The sequence below is a fragment of the Propithecus coquereli genome, unplaced genomic scaffold (assembly GCF_000956105.1).
Source record: "Propithecus coquereli isolate 6110/MARCELLA unplaced genomic scaffold, Pcoq_1.0 Scaffold97, whole genome shotgun sequence".
NCBI classification, from domain to species: Eukaryota; Metazoa; Chordata; class Mammalia; order Primates; family Indriidae; genus Propithecus; species Propithecus coquereli.
This window is the reverse complement of record NW_012156062.1, coordinates 3,255,835-3,276,483: the sequence shown is the minus strand read 5'-3', so window position 1 is coordinate 3,276,483 and position 20,649 is coordinate 3,255,835. Positions and strand designations below refer to the sequence as shown.

General features: G+C 33.9%; 2 protein-coding genes across 2 annotated transcripts in view; one reads left to right on the top strand and one right to left on the bottom strand.

The window, feature by feature from the left end:
• The window catches only part of CDC73 (cell division cycle 73), a 145,359-nt gene that overhangs the window by 56,035 nt on the left and 68,675 nt on the right, over nucleotides 1–20,649 (top strand). The window lies entirely within an intron of this gene.
• On the bottom strand, nucleotides 12,401–20,011 carry B3GALT2 (UDP-Gal:betaGlcNAc beta 1,3-galactosyltransferase, polypeptide 2). The gene is made up of 2 exons (XM_012665144.1): nucleotides 19,416–20,011; nucleotides 12,401–15,051 (listed from the first exon to the last, which is right to left on the bottom strand). The coding sequence occupies exon 2, from the start codon at nucleotides 14,925–14,927 to the stop codon at nucleotides 13,659–13,661; it is 1,269 nt and encodes a 422-aa protein (XP_012520598.1). The 5' UTR covers nucleotides 14,928–15,051; nucleotides 19,416–20,011; the 3' UTR covers nucleotides 12,401–13,658.

Below are 20,649 nucleotides of genomic sequence, written 5' to 3'. Positions count from 1 at the left end.
AGATTTAGAATGCAGTCAGAATGAGTGTAAAACCAAATATAGTTAAAGCACAAATAGAGAAGTTCTAATATGAGTACCATTGTAGAAGACTTTATGTATAAATAGACATGATCATTTTTTGTTTGGATGAACATTGTACACAGCCTCAGGGTGGCAGCATTAAAAAATTCTACTTTGACATTCATTTGAAAAACTGGAGATACATAAATAGCATGATTACAAAGTATGAGTATTTTAATAAAAATAATTGGTGGATTATATAGTTTGTTCACATTTTACTCAATTGGTTATACTTATATAAATGTCATTTAGTGAAGTTAGCAGAACTGTTTTCAGTAATAGGAAAAGTTTCTCCTATTCTCTCTCTGTCCATTTCCCCCTCCGTGTACATATACTCCCCCCCACACATACACACAACTGATAAAAATATGATTGAAGTCTCCACTGGTACATTTAAACTAAGTACGCTAACATTTATATTTGGTTTGCAGTGAAAATCTACCATTTTTATTTGGGCTTTTATTTATTTATGCTATATTGATTTTTGGTGTTAGCACATTAAAATAAGCAAGCCATCTTTTACCACAGTATGAGATTTACATGTAAGCACTATTTTGCCTTATTATTTTAGATTGAATTCATTAAGAAACAATTATCAAGTTTGTAATAAAAGCTAGTTTCCAAAACCATTCAGTGTTTATCTAAGCTGAATTCTTAAAAACTTCAGTGCAAAATTGTTTTTAATGAGAATACAAAAATGAAGAATCAGATATGAACAAAGATAGGTAATATAGCAGGATTTTGTATAGTTTGTGTTTTCATTATTGCCTTACATTTTTTAGTCTACAAGTCATTTAAGAAGGTTTAAGTGTAATTATTTAAATTGTGGATTGGCAAGCATTTTCTTTAAAAGGTCAGATAGCAATGAGACAGGGTCTCACTCTGTTGCCCAGGCTGAGGTACAGTGGTGGAATCATACCACCAACTGCAGCCTCAAACTCCTGGCCTCAGGAAGCCTTACGAAGTGTTGGGATCACAGGTGTGAGCTATTATGCCTGGTTGCAGATAGTAAATATTTCAGGATTATTGGCCAATAGACAAAATCAAAGAAATTATGTAGATACTTACGTAATAAGAGATAAATCAAATTTCCACAAATTGTTAATGACAAATGTAATAATATAACAATGTGTAATACTGGTTTGCTGATGAGAAGAATGAAATTTCTTTTTTAAAGGGATAATATTTTGCTTAATTGGGGTTCAAAGTTAGTGTTCCCTATTACCCAAATTGATTGTATTCATCCATTAATGCTGATCTGTAATGAGATTTTGTGTATTTCATCTTTGAAAAAAATATCTTTTCATACAGATAGGTACTGCTAAAATACTATCATTTCATGAGCATATGTTATTGAATGAGCATATTTGTCACTCGGAAGGCATTTCTAGACTTCTAGATTATTTTCTTGATATCTGCCTTTTTTAGCATGTCATTACATTAGAGACTTATCATTGTCAATGGAGGATTTGGTGGAAGTTCTCCAATTGGACAGTTACGTGGATTTTGAAATAAGGAAATGTCTTTTGCATTTGTATTGCCGTCTGAAGAATGAGGCCTAAACTCTACTTTGAGTTTGGAAAATATATCCAGTGCTGATTTGTGTGAGAATGGAATTCTCATTTCTTGTTTTAATTTTTAACAACATGGGAAGTATATAAAGTAGCATGAGATTACCTGTAATGCAAACAACCTTAGTTGTCCTCAAAACAATAGTTACTTATATAGTCACTGTTTTGTCTTGTAATTTAATTTGAATTCATTAAGAACAACCATCAAATCTGTAGCAAAACCTAATTTTTAAAGCCATTCAGTGTTTAGTAATAGTGGTTGAGGCTGGATCTTTTCATTCAGAAAAATTTAATCTTGGCTCTGAGCTCAAAAAAATCACAGTAAAACTTTATTACTAATAAACCATTGGACTTATGTGCGGTAGGGCACATCAATTATTTCTAATAAAAATTCATAGAACTAGTGATGGTTAATCTGTGAGAGCAAGTAAAGTCACTGCTGATGCTAATGGCTCGGCAGCACATGATAAATAAAAGTATTTTCTTCAGAATACCTGCTGATGAGTAACTATAGGCTATGGATGCCTAACATTTTTACAAGCTTTGTAAATTTGTCCATCTAAACTGTTTTCTGCTCCTCACATATTTACCACTATTCGTTGTAACACGTTTTAACAGATTGTACTGCAGGTTGTACTTGATTAGTGTTTTCTGAACTATTTTGAAATTATTCTTGCCTATAGTTGTTTCTTGTAGAATATTCATGGGGGTAATTCCTCAGTCATTTCAAAACGTAACATTGACTCCTAAAATAAACAACTGAGTAGTGTTAGTAACAACTGTTAACTCAGCAATAGCCAAAGAAAATTACACAATCATTTGCCTTGACTTTTGATTGACATTTGCTGTTGCACCCAGTGTCCTCAGCTCTTTAAGCAGTAGTTCTTGATGAAAGGCTAATAGTCTTAAACAAGTTTATTTTCTCTGGATACATTTTTTTTTTGCCTACTTCATTCAGATAGAGCTTATTTAACTCACATTGGGTAAACTATTTTTCTTCCTTGGCTAACAAATGAACCTCTTAAATTTGTTTTGCAGCCTAATTTTAATTTTTGATTTTTGTGAAGAAATTCTATTGTGATGAGATATTTCCTTTTAAACTTCCAGTTTTTCTGACCACTGCTTTTCTGTGAGTTGGGAACGTTGTGATGGGTGCTTAGTCTGGTAATACTGATATATTTTGTATCCTTTTAGCCCAGGTTTAGTGTCTTTACAAACAGTGCTTTGCCATCTAATTCATTAACAAAGTCTACATTTCACTGTGCCTTGAGAACACAGTACTTTTCTCTTCTTGTTTTGATATGATATATATGCACTGGTAATTAAGAAAATAAAATTTAAGCATCACTGTATGGCAAAACGCGTGGCACACAAAATGCTGTGTTTCGCATTCATTGAACAAATATTTCTTGAGTGCCTGCTGTATGTTGAATAGTGTTATGCTGTAGATCTTGGGGATACAGTGATAAACAGGAGGGAGGACAAAAATATTAGTGATATGTGCTTTTTGGAGGATTAAAATAATGTAAAGCAGTATAACTGCATCTTTGTGATTTGTAGTGTGCCAACCAGCAGTGAGTACCCGCTTTAACGCTGGTTCCTATTACAGATATTTAATTCTGCTGTTGTGGTACAAAGGCAGTCATAGACAATAGGCAAGTGAATGAGTGTGGTTGCTTTGCAATAAATCTTTATGGATACTGAAATTTGAATTTCATATAATTTATACATGTCACAAAATTACTTTTTATTTTTTATATTATCTTGATTTTTTTCAACAGTTTAAAAATGTAAAAACCATTCTTGGGCTGTGGTCATGCAAAAACGATTAGTTGCCTGGATTTGTCTCACAGCTGTTGTTTGCTAACCTCTTGACTTAAATTTTTGTCAGTGGATATAGAGAGCGACAATTTTTTCTAATTCAAGTGATCAGTACTCATTGAATTTTTTGTCTTTAGGAACTGATAGATGAATTTTAGGAAGGATACTATTTAAACACACACGTAACTGTTAAGTAAACATACTAACTTAACATCATATTTGTAAGAGTGGAGACAGTTGCATAATGGCTGTTGCCTGTGTACCGTAGTTAAAATTATCTTAGGAGATGTGAGAATATTAAATGAAAATTGTTAATGATGGATTTAGATGTTATACTAAAAGTAGTGAGAAACAGTATTGTAAAATATACTTAGTTCTGAAGGAATAAAAGTTTTACAAGTAAATCTTTTATAATTGGGAATGTTTGGTTAAAGTTAATAGGATTGATTTTTGGAATTTTTTTAAAAGAATATTTCTCATAATGTCATAATGACATTTTTACTAAGATATCTGCTGGATTGTGACATCATATGGTATTTGGGGAACAAAGTTATAAGATGTTTTTGCTTTTTGTTTGTTTGTTTATTTGTTTGTTTTTTGCTCAGTCAGCCAGGCTGAGAAAAGAGTATAGTGCAGAGACAAAAAAGCAGTTGATGAGAAAGACTGTTGAGTTAGATGGCAAATTTGGAGCTCAGGACAGTGTAAATGGGCATGGAGAAGAGAGGATTAGCAAACCCACCTCCCTGCAGGTTGTAGAACCTGGTTCATCTCCCTGCCTTAAGTACGTTAAGACCAGAGTGATGTATAGTCCAGCTCTTTTCACTTGTAGTCATTTTTTGATAGCCTGGGGACCATCTTTTATGGTCCAGTTCTTTAAGTGCAGCATTCCTTCCCCCTCTTATCCAGTGTGTTGCTTTCTACCAGCCATGGAGACTGCAGTTACCTGGCATTACATCCTTTGTGTGTATTTGCAACCATTTAGCTTTCCTTCTCCTCCTCCTACTGTGTTCTGAATATAAAGTTCAGGTTCTTCTAAATATAAAGCCTAAACTTAATCAGTACCTGGTAGCTTACGATTATATGATTATTGCTCCTAAATTATTGCTATTTGTAATGCCAACATGTGCTAATTTGATCAAAGATCTAATTTTCTATTTCTAGGCAGCTGATATAATGGGAAAATAGGGTTTTTTTCTTTGAAATGAATGAATGAGTGCCTTCAGACAGTGCATGCTCATAAAATATGAATAATACCATAGCAAATTTTAAGGATTCTTGTCTTCCCTGAACATAATGGAACAGGAAAGAGGAAAATCCCTAGTTAGGGCCGGGCGTGGTGGCTCACGCCTGTAATCCTAGCACTCTGGGAGGCCGAGGCGGGTGGATCGCTCAAGGTCAGGAGTTTGAGACCAGCCTGAGCAAGAGTGAGACCCTGTCTCTACTAAAAAATAGAAAGAAATGATCTGGACAACTAAAAGTATATATATAAAAAAAATTAGCCGGGCATGGTGACGCATGCCTGTAGTCCCAGCTACTTGGGAGGCTGAGGCAGAAGGATCGCTTGAGCCCAGGAGTTTGAGGTTGCTGTGAGCTAGGCTGACGTCATGGCACTCTAGCTCGGGCAACAGAGCAAGACTCTGTCTCAAAAAAAAAAAAAAAAAAGTCCCTAGTTAGCTTGCACACTCATCAAGACAGGCAACCTGCTGTAGGACGTCAGCTTAGAGAAAGGAGCATCATTCTCTAGTTTGCTTTCTGACAGGTAATGCCTCTTTGTAATTGTTTTTTTTTTCTTTTAGAGGGGCTCCTTTTTGCAAAGCAGCTACCAAAAGGAGATGCTTTTTTATTTTTGTTTTCTTAACTCCTTAATTATGAAAAATTTCAAACATAAATTGGAGAAAATAGCACATGATCTTCCATCTGCCCATCACAGAGATTCTGTAATTATCATTTTTAAACTACTATTCATCTATTCTACCTCTTCCCTTTTTCCTGAAACATTTTAAAGCAAAATCCGGACATTGTCATTTTGTTACTGCATACTTTGCATCTCTAAAACATACAGGCTTTTTTTACATAGCCATAGTGCCATTATTTTACACCACAAAATAAACATGTTGATATCATCAGATAGTTCTTTTCCCAATTTCTTTGGTTTTTCTGAAAACTATTTTTGTAGTTCATTTATTGGAAATAGGACCCAAACAAGCACCATAAGTTGTATTTAGTTATGAGGTATCTTGTTTCTTTTATTGTAGTTCATGATCTTTTTTGTGCCATGGACCTGTTTGGCAGATTGTTGAATCCTGTGAATCTTCTCTCTGAATGCTGTTTTTAATGCATAAAATAGAATGCATAAGATAAAGAAAACCAATTATATTGAAGTAAAATTATCCAGATATTTTAAAAATACACATTTATGCCATAATATTTTGTGCTTCTTTACTGATGTATTAAATAACAAGATCTAGTGACAAATTTGACAAATGCCAAAATTTTAAAGTATGGTGAGCATACATAATATTTCAAGATATCTGTAACTATTGTAAGGTGATAATGAAAATACCTGATTTCTGTTGGTGACAAAGTCACAACCATTACTAATATTTCTGTGGCTTGTTTATCTACATTCATGAAGGAAGGAAATGTTATTTTCAGTTAGAGGCCGATAAAAATAAAATCGTATAATTTTTTTTTCTCATCAGAATTCAGGGACCTTCTGAATTCTATCCACAAGTCTGTGCCCTTAAGTAAAGGGACACTACTTGTTAAGAAAAGTCTTGGTTGCGGTTTTGCTTCACTGCCTTTTTTTAAAAAAATGTTGATTAGTTTTTTCTAATTCCAGAATATTAATTAAGGGGGTACAAGTGTATTTGTTACATGGATATCTTGTATAATACTTAAGTTGAGGCTTTTGGTGTGCTCATCACCAGAATAGTATTTATTGTACCCAATAGGTAAGTTTTTATCTCACACCTACCCTCCTTCCCCCCTCCCTTGGTTTCTCATGTCCTTTATATTGCTTTGTGCCTGTGTGTACCCATCTATTAGCTCCCACTTACTAGTGAGAACATATAGTGTTTGGTTTTCCATTCTTGAGATACTTCACTTAGGATAATGGTCTCCAGTTCCGTCCAAGTTGCCACAAAAGACGTTATTTCATTCCTTTTTATGGCTGAGTAGTACTCCATAGACATATACATATGATATGATATACATATCATATACATATCATATTTTCTTTATCCACTCGTGAATTGAAGGGCACTTAGTTGATTCTACATCTTTGCAATTGTGAATTGTGCTGCAATAAACATTTGGATGCAGGTGTCAATAAGACACCCACTTTTCCTTTGGGTAGATACCCAGTAGTGGGATTGATGGATTGAATGCTAAGTCTACATTAAGTTCTTTGAGGAATCTCCACACTGCATTCTATAGAGGTTGTACTAATTTGTAGTCCCACCAACAGTGTGTAAGTGTTTCTCTCTGCAACCACGCCAGCATCTATTATTTTTTCACTTTTTAATAATGTCCATTCTGGTAAGGGTAAGGTGGTATTGTGGTTTTAATTTGCATTTCCTTGATGATTAGTGACGTTGAGCATTTTTTCATACATTTGTTAGCCATTTGTCTATGTTCTTCCAAAAAACTTCTGTTCATGTCTTTTGCCTACTTTTTAATGGGGTTGTTTGCTTTTTTCTTGTTGATTTGTTGGAGTTCTTTGTGGTTTCTGGATATTAGTCCTTTATCAGATGTATAGTTTACAAATATTTTCTCCCATTCTGTAGCTTGTCTATTAACTATTGATTATTTATTTAGCTCAGAAGCTTTTTAATTTAATTAACTCCCATTTATTTATTTCTGTTGGGCAAAGAAGTTATGACTAAGACCCCAAAGGCAAATATAGCAGTCATTAGCTTTTTCTGAGTTTTTCAACAACTTGTCAATTTCTTCTCCACCTCCTGGCTTTTATCCTTCCAGTTCTCTTTGCCTAGAACATTCTTCCCCTGGCTCTTAATAAGACTGATTCCTTCTCATAATTCAGATCTCAGTTTAGTGGTCACTTTTTCAGAGACCTTTTCTTCTAGTAATTTTCTTACTTCTTTTGACTTTTTTTTTTTTTGATAAGAGTCTAAAAGTAGAAACCATGTTCTTTTCGCCTTCCTCTATATCTTCAGAGCTGAGAACAGAGTACTTTGATATATAGGTGTCACTTGGAAAGTATTTATCAAATGAATTTTAAGCTCATATTATGCATTATATTTTTAGTTACTTCCTATTCTTTCATGTGTTTAGAGTGGTAATTATACTTTATTATCATTGTTATTGATGCTTTTTAATATATAGGTCCTCAGTGCCACTTGATGGTCCTTTTGTATGTTGCTTGATGGTTCTTTATTATGTTGTCCCTGGCGAATCAGGTTCTTATACAGTGTTTTCTCTCTTGGTGAATGGCACTGTCATCTCTTCAGTGTTCAGGGCAGAATCTTGGGCATCATCCTTGCTACGTACTTCCTCCCTCATCTCCAGGAGTATCCAGGCATTGTTAAGACCTATAGACCTTACTTCCTAACGTCTCTGGAATCCCTTCTCTCCATATCACTGTTATACTTGCTCACTACAGAGAGAATTTGATTTGATACCATAAAAAAGTTTCCTTTAAACAAAATAAAAAGGCTTTAAAAAAAAGCGTGAGACTGTTATAAAGTCAGATTTTAGTTCACTGTTCCTCGTTTAGGATTTTTTTTTGTTTTTTGCTTTTCAAATCAATCTTGAGGGAGAGAGACAATAATTTATAATGAGGTAAAAGGTAGGAATGGGATCAAAAGATTAGGTAGAGAGATTAGCCTTAACAAGGGAGAGAATCATTTACGAACCTTGTAGCTGGTGAAGGGTTTTCAGGATTTTGGTATTTATCCTAAGTGCATTGAGAAGCCATTGAAGCAGTGGATGACATGAACAGCTTTGTGGGTTTTTTTGGTTTTTTCTTTTTTGGTTTTATTTTGAAACAGGGTCTTGCTCTGTTGCCAGGCTGTTATCGTGCCCAAGCATGATAACAGCTCCTTGCAGCCTCAAACTCCTGAGTTCAAGTGATCCTCCTGCTTCAGCTCCCGAGTAGCTAGGACTACAGGTATATGCCTGGCTGTGTTTTTTTTTTTTCCCTGTAGAGATGAGGTCTCGCAGTGTTACTCAGGCTGGTCTCAAACTCCTGGCCTCAAGTGATCCTCCTACCTTGGCCTCCTAAAGTGCTGGGATTACAGGTGCGAGCCGTTGTGCTCAGCAGCTTTGTGTTTTGAAAGTACCATTTTGGCTGTAATATTGGCAACAGATTATGTGGATATGAGGAAACTGGTTATAAAGGCATTGTAGTAGTTCAAAAGTGAGAGATGCTATATTAGAGGAGTAAGATGAAGAATAACAGATAGATTCCAGTAAGGATCCAGGTCTTTGGGATAGATGAAAGGTGATTCCTGGTATTCCTTTGTGATCAGTTGACTGGTGTTAGCCATTCACTGAGATGGGGAATGCTGAAAAAGTATTAAGTTTGGGGATGAGAGAAGATAACTTGGGTTTACATATATATATATATATATATATTTTGAATGTACGTATACTTACAGACATTCATACAGACATACAAATACAGTTGACCCTCTGTGTCCATGGGTTCCATGTGGATTCAACCGTCGATCAAAAATATTAAAAAACAAAAACAAAACCCAAAAACATTTGTACTGAACATGCACAAACTTCTTTGCATGTCATTGTTCCCTAACAGCACAGTATCACAACTATTTACATAGCATTTACATCATAGGATTATAAGCAACCTAGAGATTATTTGAAGTGTATGTGAGGATGTGCATGTGTTATATGCAAACACTATGCCATTTTATACGTGATACTTGAGCATTTGTGGATTTTCATATCCACAGGGAGTCCTGGAACCAATCCCTCCCCCCATAACAAGGAACAATTGTACTTTAAATTAGAAGTTTTACTTATGAACTTTGATTAAAAGCTTTGTTTTATTTTTGTAAAAATCATGTTTACCCCTCTTTTTTTTGCCCAGTTATTAGCTTTCTCTCTTAAGTGTATAGGAGTCATTCTCTTAACCTCTCTTCTGTCAGGAAAAAGGCTGTAGCTATGTTTTTTGTTTTTTTTTTTACCTTGTCATGATACAAACAGATTTCTGATAAAGGAGAATGTAAGGCAACTTTAAACAAATTTTAAGCAAATGTGAAACAAGGGGCTAGTTCTTTCTGCTCATTAATTTCTAGGCTCAAACAACATTTTACATTGTGTCAAGCTCAGACAGTCATCTTTGTGGTTACTTTGGGGATGTGTTGGTCTTCCTTCATGGTGGCGTGACCTTAGGAACACAAGCCCCAAACTCTTGTTTCCCTGATCTCTTCCCATTAATAAGGCATTTATTGCAACATAGTCTCAGCTCCATCATGTTGTATGCACAAGAGCTTTATTGCTCTTCTGAGGCTTGCTGTGAATACTAATTATGAACAGATAACAAAATCTTCAGCTGGTCTTTAATAGAGAAGTTGTTCTTGGATCCCTTTGCACCCTGATTTGTTCAGGTGGCAGAGCGCACAGAGGGCATGGTCTTACAGAACGTTATGGAATCATCATAGGAGCTGGGAACAATTGTATTACTGTACAATTTGCTGGTAGTAGGGATTCTGGCCCATTTTAATATTTGATGACATTACCTGCCTTCTGGGAGTAATGTCTAAATTCTACATTGACATTCTCTGAGGTATATTAGAAATGTATTTAGACAGGGATTAGGGGGGAAAGAGCTTTTAAAACCTAGGTTAATTTAAATAGTGAAATTTCTTAGATAAGCAGGAAAAAAATTTTTACCTAAATAAGCTGGATAAATAGGCTTTACCATGTCACAGCAAAACAGTAGGTGAATAACAGTAGGATGAGTAAATGTAGTGCCACTTCTGTCTTTTAAAAATTATCAATTGTGCTTTAAAAGAAGCACATTTTATAATTCCTAAGTGCCACTTGCCTGTGTTTATAGATGTACCTTAGGGCCCTAAGTAGCAAGAGATGAGCAAGTAATGTACATGCCTTCCAAAGGTTCTGGTTACCATTTATAAACAACTGAAAAGAAGAGAAAATAACTGGGGGTCAGATACTCTCCCCTTGCCCTTCTCTTTATTTGCACCTCAGGCGCCCTTCCAGCATGTGAAAATGGCTGTGAAGCCTGGAGGCCCTGGCAAAGATGAAGAACAAGCAGAGAGTGGGAGCATAGAGGGACAGGCCGCTTTTGCTGAGCTCTTTAGACTTTTTAGCAGTTGTCATATGTGAAACGTATAGCAGAACAGCAGAGTGATTGAGAGCATGCTCTTTGGAATGGAAACCTGCTGCTTTGCTAGCTGTGTGATCTTAGATATTTAACCTCTCCATGAATCTTTCTTTTTTATCTCTTAGTATTGTTTATGAGGATTATACGAGATCATATATGTAAAATGCTTTAATACAGTACCAAGCACACTGCTTACACAGTCAGTAAATCGCTGACTGCACTGCTGTTATTGGTGCTATTTTTGAAGGATTTGCTGGAAATAGACATTAATAAAATTCCAGTTGAGATTATATGTGATTATGCTATATACAGTGAAGTGAGGAGAAATCTAAATTATTTGGTTGAATGAGAATTTCGTTACTTCAAACCTTGATCAAAATAAACTGGTGTTGTAAGTATTGAAAGTTTTTGGTGTTTTCATCTTCTAAAGTACCTATTTGAGCAAAAAAATTACATAGTTCCTGTAATCATTCCTTTTACCAAATGGTAATACTGTCATTCAATTTTATATTTTTATGTATACAAAAACTGCATAGTACTGGAATGAAGAAGGCACAGTTAACAAGTGGTGAGATGTTTAAATATGTTATCTTGAGCATTTTGCTCAAGAAATCAACTTGGCATATTGTTGAGAGTGACAAGTCAAAAATAAATTAATGGTAGAATATTTATTTTAAAATAAGGATTTTCAACAGTACTAAGAAACTTTATTTGATCCAATCCCCTTTGAGGACTCAGAATGTCACAAGGTTATCATTATTTTCCAAGACTGTATTATTAGGAATATAGAAAATGATTTTAAATTGATACCTGAGATAGGAGGAATTTAGGTGTCTGTTAAAAAAGTCTGTTTTTCGTAAGTCAGTGTTTTTAAACTTGACTTTTTCCAGAAGGAAATTACTGTCTTGAAAGATCTTGCACTATAACCATAATTTGTACAAATAGCACTTGGGTTCTGTTTCTGTGTACACACCTGTGTACGTACACACACATATACACAAACGTGCGCATGCACGCGTACTCCTTTTTTTCTTTTTTTTTTTTTTTAACTTTTGAAATATAAATCAGAGAACATTACCCTGACGGAAGGATTCCTTTTGTCTTTCATCAAACTTACTGATCTAATTTGGTGTTACCCTCTCATGTTTACACATGTTTACACTTTTATTTAGTGATTCTGATGTTTCTGTAATCATATAGAATAAGTGAGAAACAGACTTGAACCAAGAACTAGGGGGTGTTATATATCAGCTTTCAGAATTACTGGATGTATAATAGAATAGAACACTTAGGCTACTGATTTGAAAGTCAGGGAGAAATTGAATGTTAATAGAATGCAACATACTAAATAAGTACTTAAATAGTTCTTTTGATTTTCTACCTTAACAGATGTTTATAGTTCTGTTCTGGTGTTTTATTCCTTCATAGTAGAATCAGGGATAAAATGATTATTATTAGAATTAAGATAAGAAACATTCTAAATCAAGATGGATAAATTTACTTGTATAGAATAAAAACACTATTTTAAAGTTAGTGAATTGATATCTCTTGATTTGAAAATTTATGATGGAGCCAAACAAAATTACTGTGAAAATATTTGTATTATAACACTCAGTAAAGTATTTTGTTTACCATTTTTTATTAAAAACTTGATAAAAGTGCATTGTATACATTGTTCATCCTAGAATCAAGTGTTCATCAAACATTTGTAGTTTTCCCCCATCCCTCCCAGAAAGGTTTTTAATTGGTGATGCAGAATATTTGTCATCTACCAAATTAAAAACTGCAGGTTTGTAAACTTGGCACTCAGATAAAGAAATAGGTGCCATAAAATGATTAAGTATTGGCATGTGTACACCTGCTGTCAGGAAATAAACTTCCCATGTGTTGCAGTTTGGCAGACATGCATCTTAAAAATGTATTGAATGAAACCACACCTGCACTCTTTGTCTTTTTTCAGCGGTACAACCTATTTGTGCCTTTAAGTGTTGCTTTTGCTTCAGTTATTTTTGTAGATCTACTTGAAGTCAGATATACTTGAAGTTAAATGGTGATACTCTTTAAGAGTGCAATGATGGATTTAATTGAATAACTATTGAAAAACTAGCTTGGCCTTAACATCAATGAGAAACAATTTATCTATTTTGAAACATTTAATAACTTTTTTTATAAAAACTTGAGCCTGAGACACATTAATTTTTTACATTTTATCACATCATGTCAAAATAATTTTCCCCAATATATGTGAGTATTGATAAAGGAAATTAAAATGAATATCTCAATTACTTTCGAAAGGTAAATACTTTGTTGAGAAGTGCATTGATGAAACATCTGAGCTTTATGAATGTATTTATGGAATAACTCAACTCAATCTTATTGCATGGAATACAGTTTTTAGAACCCTAGAATAGTCAGGTCAGAAAATTTGTCCTTTGCTCAGTTACAAAGTTTCCTTAAAATTGATATTAATGTTTTATTTACACTTAATTATGTATTAAAACAAAAAGCTAAATATAAAATGAAGGGTCTTTTGACTGTCTTCATTTTCTAAATTAAAATTTACATGGAAAATATATGCAAATACATTTTATTGGCCCCTAACACGGGGCTTGAACCATTGATTTATGCATGCTTGTTATTGCATGTTAATACACAGAATCCCCTCATACAGGTTTTTATAGATTCTTTTGGGATACTTTTTTGTTATATAATGTTGTAGTTTTAAGAATTACCTTTTTCAGAAATAAAAAAATAACTTTTTGAATTCCTTTATGTGATGAGTTTTAACTAAAACTTGTCCTATGGATGTAATCAGTTTTAATTACACATGCTTTTAGGAATATTTACAGATTGCACATTTGAAAAAAAGTTGTCTAGTGTAGCTTACGATGGCGATACCTGCCTGCCTTTTCTTTTGCTGCGTTGGCACAGGCGTTGTGCTTATTTTGTTGTAAATGGTTCCAGTATTTTATCAGTTCACTAGGCTGGAACTGATGAGAGGTAATTAGGTGGCTGTATTTACAGCTTGAGTAAGAAACTCGCCAGTGATTGAACACAAACTCATTGGGAGGGGGCACAGGATCAATTCTCAACTTGGCAAGACAGATCCCTACATACACATCTTCCAAGTGCAAACGACGGATACCTAAAGAAACTTTAAAAATCTTTTCTGCCAGATCTCCAGAAAAAACATAGCCAGTTCCAGAACAGAAGACAGGGTAGCGTTCACTTGGGTAGAGGTCTGGTGGCATGTACCACTTGCTATCTTTGTTTCGATTGGGTGCGTATCCTCGCATTAGGTAACCAGTAAAATAGTTATGTCTAGGAGGCAGGTCTGGCTTCAGTAACTTCTGTATTAAATATTCAGTGTTGACAAACATGTCACTGTCAGTTTTCATAACATATGGAATATGTGGACAGTATGTTGCAACCCAGTTCATACCCATTAGTGTTTTAATGGTCAAATTATAATATGTATCTAAGTATTCCTGTTGAATTATGTCATGATATTGTCTGCTTTCTTCCAGTATTGCACGTTGAAGATAGCCATTTAGCTTAATACTTATGCCCAACAAGAAAATTCGTGTGATTTGGATACCAGGTGCTAGACTTTCGTTGCCCCAAGTTTGCCGAATAGCTCTTCTAGCTTCTATTTGTCCGGGTTCTGCAGCTATTAGCAGTATTAAAAAAGGACTTTTCTCCTGGCATTTTTCAGGCTCATTGATAATGTATTTGAAATGGTAAGAATTTGGATGTCCAGTACCTTTTTCATTGTAAATACTTCCATTGGCACTAAGTGTATTCTCCAGGCCTGTAACTCCTTGTGGTGACAGGTCTGTATTATTAGCGTTAGTTGCTATTTGAGGCCTCAGAGTTTGAGGGACTGTTTCTTTCCAAATGTTTCGAAGGGAGCTGTGGTTTGTCTCACTTTTTGTAGAACGAAATCCTCGGAAAGTATATGTCACAGGGTTTTCTTTGAATCCAGTTCTGCCTGGCAGCCAGTCATGATGATTAAAAAACAAAAACATAGCAAAAAGAAGCACTAAAGAAAGTATTCCGATAAGATGGGTACGGAACAGAGACCTTTTGGCATTCCAGGTCATCTTTGCAAAACAGCAGTGTCTTCTCCGGCACTGAAGCATGTTGTAAATGTCCAGTAGTGGTATATGAGACACTGGTGACTGAAAATGTTATCTTCTTCTGAATCAATACTATTCTTTGGCAATCATTTTCTAATTTGGTCACGTCGTATCCCTCGCAGTCATGCTATAAAGAGGAAGCATAAAAGTTTACAAAATGCCAAATCTTACAAAACTGCCTAAAAGGGACTTTGGATGCTAATAAAATTAAGGCAAATATGAATTTCTTAAGCTGTGAAAATATGATAACCCAGGAACAAAACTGATAATTTGTTTCCCATTGGCAGCATAACAACATCACTGAGAACAGTATTAATTTCTTTAACAATATAACTTTGTAGCAAAAGGGTCATTTTAAAGAGATGTGTTGGATTAATTTTCTTCTACTTATTTCCATTCTCAATACTTCCAGTCATTTATACTTTTGACCCAAGTTAAAGATTTAAAAGTTGTATGCATGTAGAAGAGAAAAATGTTTCTAGATTCCTGAGAAAGGCCACATAAGAAGGCCTAGAGAGCAGATGGAAATTTTATTGGCATTAATTAAAATTGATTTGACATACCATTGGTGGTATGGTGCACAGTCAGTGGCCTTTTTTGTAAAATGGTCATGTATCAGTTGTGGGACAGACGGTGCAAGGTTGATTGTGGCAGAGTTCTGTTAGTCACAGTACACTGCTTGGCATGTTTCCACTGGCCCCTACTGTGTTGAGAAAGTCAATGAGAAGAAGCACCTGTCAAAATTAATTTTCAGGGTCCAGTAACTTCAGCATAGGATTTTTAGACAGTAATAAATGTTGAACATTTTTAAGTACTCTTTTCTAATTTTAACCTTCTGCATGTGTGAAGTATTCAGGAGATGATTGTCCTTACTTAGACTTAAAATTGATTAAAAAATATAGCATGCATTATCTTTAATTATCTATGGCTTTGGCAGAACACTATCACTTATCTCTGTGTTAGAATTAAACCAAGAACTACCTTGAACAGTCTTTCCAGGTTCCCTACAAAATACAGGTAGTAGCTACTATCATATCCAAGTACTTAACTTTTTAAATTTATTTAAAATATATTTTTAAATTCTTGAGTTATGCTGTGTTCTAAGAATTTGTTAAATTTTTAGGACTTCTAATAGCACAACAATTAGTGCTCGAGATTTTAAAAGAGGTTATAAGATGTCAGTATGGGAGATTCATGATGCCACATACGAAGAACTGGTTGTGTTGTCTTGCAACAAGGTCGTCTGTGCATAGCACAAAGTTGTATGTATTTGTTCTTACTTTTTTCTGTTTGTTCTTAGTTTTTCTGAACTAAGGTAGAGGTGGGCAAAGAGCTGTAGTTTGAATTCCATTAAGAGAAAAAACATTGTGAGAAGAAGGACTAATGAATGTGTAATTTTTAATTTTTTGAACTTTTTATTATGAAAATTATTTCTTTAAGCAAAAGACAACAAATTAAATAATTTTAATGCAGGATCATTTGCTTATTTGAAATTATAGTGTATATGTAAATACATATGGTCATTTAGCCTGTGATATTGAGAGATTTGTGGTGATAAAAAATTTGTTTAACCCTGACATGATATTTAATTAACATGGAAATTTTCATGTTACTGAGTAGTTACAGAGTAAAAATCACATAAATCATGTTAAGTACTTGGAAAATATTGATTGAAAGTGTTAGGTATAAATGAATGAAAAGTACTATTCTAGTAGCAGCCACTAGGAGGAGCAAGTGGGTGGGAATTTGAACGAATTTCTGAGGTGTTACAGGCACCAGGGTTGAAAAATTTGTGGTTTCTGAGATTACATAGTACTTTTAGAAGTTATAATATTTCTCAAATGTAAAAAATTATTTAATCATTTTGAGAGATATGAACTGTGTGTTTTTAAGTTTGGGATTTAAAAAACATCATCTGTTTTGCTATTTATTAGAGTTTATTTACATGAATTTTAATCTCACATTACTATAATGAAGACCAAGGCTATTCACTGTACCAACAGAACATAGTTTTTCTATGAGCTAAGCTGCAAATAATACAGCTGAGCATTCTGATTTAGAAGCTCATTTTTTCCTTCTTGTTCTTATAAATAGTTGGCTGTTCTGTTTAGACCAGGGAACTATTTTTAAGCTTTTATTTCCAAATGATACATTAGATAAATAGTTATGACTCCCCCTCTACCTCATAAAGAGACTGGTAGATACAAGGGTTATGTGTGTGAATTTAAAAGAAACAAAAGCTGCCTTTTAAATTTATTTGATTATCTGGCTTAAGTATTACAAAGATAAATATATTAGCTTTCTGTTGATATAATAATGCTTGAAATCTGGTTGAAGTTCAATCATTTAGATTTTTTGAAAGTACAAATTTGATGGCTTAAAAAGCAATAAATATAAGGTCAGATGTTTGAATAAAGGACTAAATAAATGAATGGAAGAAAATAATCATAATTAATAAGTTATTTTTATGAAAGCAGTATACCTGAAATGATGTCTGTAAAGTATTTCATTGTTACAGAAAACAGAAAATTATTACATATTGTAATCTAACATAATTTTTGTCCTAGTATTTTATAACAATGTGTGGTAGATATGCATCTTAATTAAACTTCATGATATTTTTATGTTTGTAAATATTAAGCTGCTGAGGCTAAATGAAGTCTATGTGTCTAGCCTTTAAAAATTCTTTATTAAAAGTTTCTCAGGTATTATAATTTTTCTGTTAAAAAGAAAATAAAATCGAAATAACTTTTCTTCCTTTTATTAAATGATAAAATTATTCTCTAGTTATTGCCTGTTGTATTTTAATTCTTGAAAAGCGAGAACAAGGCAAGAAAGTTAAAATATTTTGGTATGCAAAATACTTTTGCACTTTTTACATTTTCAGAATAGAAATAGCTTTGATTTCTCTCATGATTCTTTTTTGATAATATTTTCAAGTTATTAATGTATATTTACATCTGAAGTTCATGGGAATATTGTCACTGTAAAATGCTGTTCAGTATACACAGCCACAGTTTTTATCATTTGGCTTTTAAAAGTTGATATCTTTAGTCTATTGGAACAGTCCTAGATTTAAGTGATGCTTTAATAGAGAAACTTACACACTTTAGTTTTGAGATGCCTAGCTTATAAAACTGCTGAACTGAGGACTTTAACATTGAGAGATAAAGGTATCAAGAGGTACTTGAGATTTTTACAACCATATATTTACAGTACTATCTGATTTTAGTATTTAGATTAGAATGAAAATTCATGGGTATGAGTGAGAGCTGATGTTGAGATGTAATAGGGCCTGTAAACTTGTTCCATCTTGATTTCAGAATGCAATGCTTACATATGTCTTAAAAATGTTTGTCTTTTGTGATTATTAAATAATAAGCTGTTGAATTCTGATGTGAAACTGAGGACAAATCAGGATCTTTGATAGGTTTGTAAAATTTTAGAATTATCTTTGATTTCTCGAGCTCTGAGTTGCTATTCTAACTATGATTGTTGCTAAAATAGTTTATTTGATTTATCTCTGTCCTGCACACACATATAGTGGCAGCAGTTAGACTACATATTAATGTAGCCTGGAAGTACGTTAGCTAGATTTATATTTAATTTTTTGACCTTGTATTGCTATTTGTGGATATTTTTATATCAAGGTATTTGCATATTATATTTTTGAATTTCACTTTTAAAATGATCATCAGCAACAACTTTAGATATAGTCATTTAGAATCAGTCTATATCTAAAATAAAAGCTCAGTATTTAAGGTAGTGGAATTTTTAGCAACTATTGGTATCTCTTTGTTGAAAGTTGTATTCATGGACACTGTAATAACGTGACTCTATTGTGGTGTTGTGCATAAACTTACACTACCTTATGTGATCCTGTGCTAATGCTTTCCTTTTAGTGTATCGTCTTATAGCCCAGGAATACTTAAAATTTGTTGATACTATGAGGTTGTATTCATTATCTTTATTTAGAGAGATAGATATTGGAGCTTTTGTTACTAAAAGCTATTATATATTAAGATTTTGTTTTAAAAAGACTTTGGAAAAAACTCAGTATTATCCTTGACACTATTTAATGTAATTTCACTGCATTGTCTCTTTTGATAGCCATTTTTAAGAGAGCACTTTAATTTACTAGATAAGGATTCTGAATGACCTAATTTGATAAAGGTTTGCTATGTTTTCTATGAAGGGCTACGGATTTTTTATTTAAGTTTAATTTCTCAGAGAATCCTTTAAGCACATATTATTATTATTTGCCTTTTCCCTCTTATATGTCTATAATCCAGAATTACTCGAAGGTGCATATTTAGCTGAATAAAGCAGTGACAGCTTGTCTTCTGAACAATGACAATTTTTAAAATTATATATTAAGAAACCCTTTCATACTTTCAAGGGCAGTGAACTGTATAAACTTGTTTATCACCTATTAGTGCCTCCAGGGCTATAAAAAGGTAACACATTTAAATGAACAAGATATCGACATACCTTTCTTGGTCAGGCCATTTAATGTGGAGAGGATTATGCCCACTGAAAATACTTTTGGCACGCCATCACTTCAGCAAAAAAGATGCTATCGAACATGCGCACATCCCCCAACAGTCTGCCTCCTGCGATCGCTTGTCACAGTATCCAAAGTGTCCATCTGTCTGCTTGTCTTCCAGTTACCCTCCTTGTTCATATGGGTCCTAGTCTTCTGAAATTTTCCCTTTCTTTCATTTCCTCTCTCTTTCGTTAAACAAAAGAGCTGTAGTTGTCCGTTCTATTTGGAGCACTGTTGACTCTTCCCGACAGTTGATGCATTGAAGCTTTTTACATCTGCTGTTTTCCTGGCCGGACAATGCAGTGCTGTGTTCTCTTCTCCGTATCCATATTTCTAGTAATAACACTGAGCTGCAATGTGAAGCAGCCAGAGCTAGAATGTAGTGCTTCGATTGTGTTGGAAAAGAATAGGATTTACCTCTCTTCTTTCGTTGTTGCCTGGCAGCTGCAGGAAGGATTTTTGAGCAGTTTTACTGAGGTTTTAGTCTATAATGTGAAATCCACAGTTCCTCAGCTGCTGCACAGGCAGGCAGCAGTTTAAATGTGGGCTTGACAGATGCTCTCTCTGACAGAGCAGAATTTAACGTCACTGCTTGGCTGAATCCCACGTGATTGTTTGCATTCATTTTGACTAAAAATCTAAGGTAGGGAGAAGTGTAGAGATTTTGCTTCCCTGTGATAAATTATATACATTCAGTACAAGTATAATGATGAGTGAATAATATGAAAATGGGATAATTATGAAATGAATGGCTATTTTATTTTTTGCAGCATATTTCCTTTTTTTACTTCATGCTTAAGCACAGACTCTTAATGTTTTCTGTTAGATGCTGGTTTTCATGTTTCTTACATGCTTTTATCGGGTATAAGCCATATAAGCTTTTATATATAAATTGGTATGATTTAACCCCTTCAGTGCACTCCTCCTCTTGAAGTTTCTTTTTTTCCTCAAATTGCTCTGATTTTACTAACATCTAATTAAGACTCATAGACCATTTGTCTTTGTAACTTAGACTTTCCCCTGTTTTCTGGTGTTTATGTAAGTCAGTTGCTATGGATTGCTTTACTCACATGTGGTGCGATACAGCCCATTTCTTTTTTGCTTTTATGTGGTTTCTGGTGTTCTTGAAAAGAATAAAGATCAGTTTAAATCATCGGCATTTAATTTTTATTTACTTTT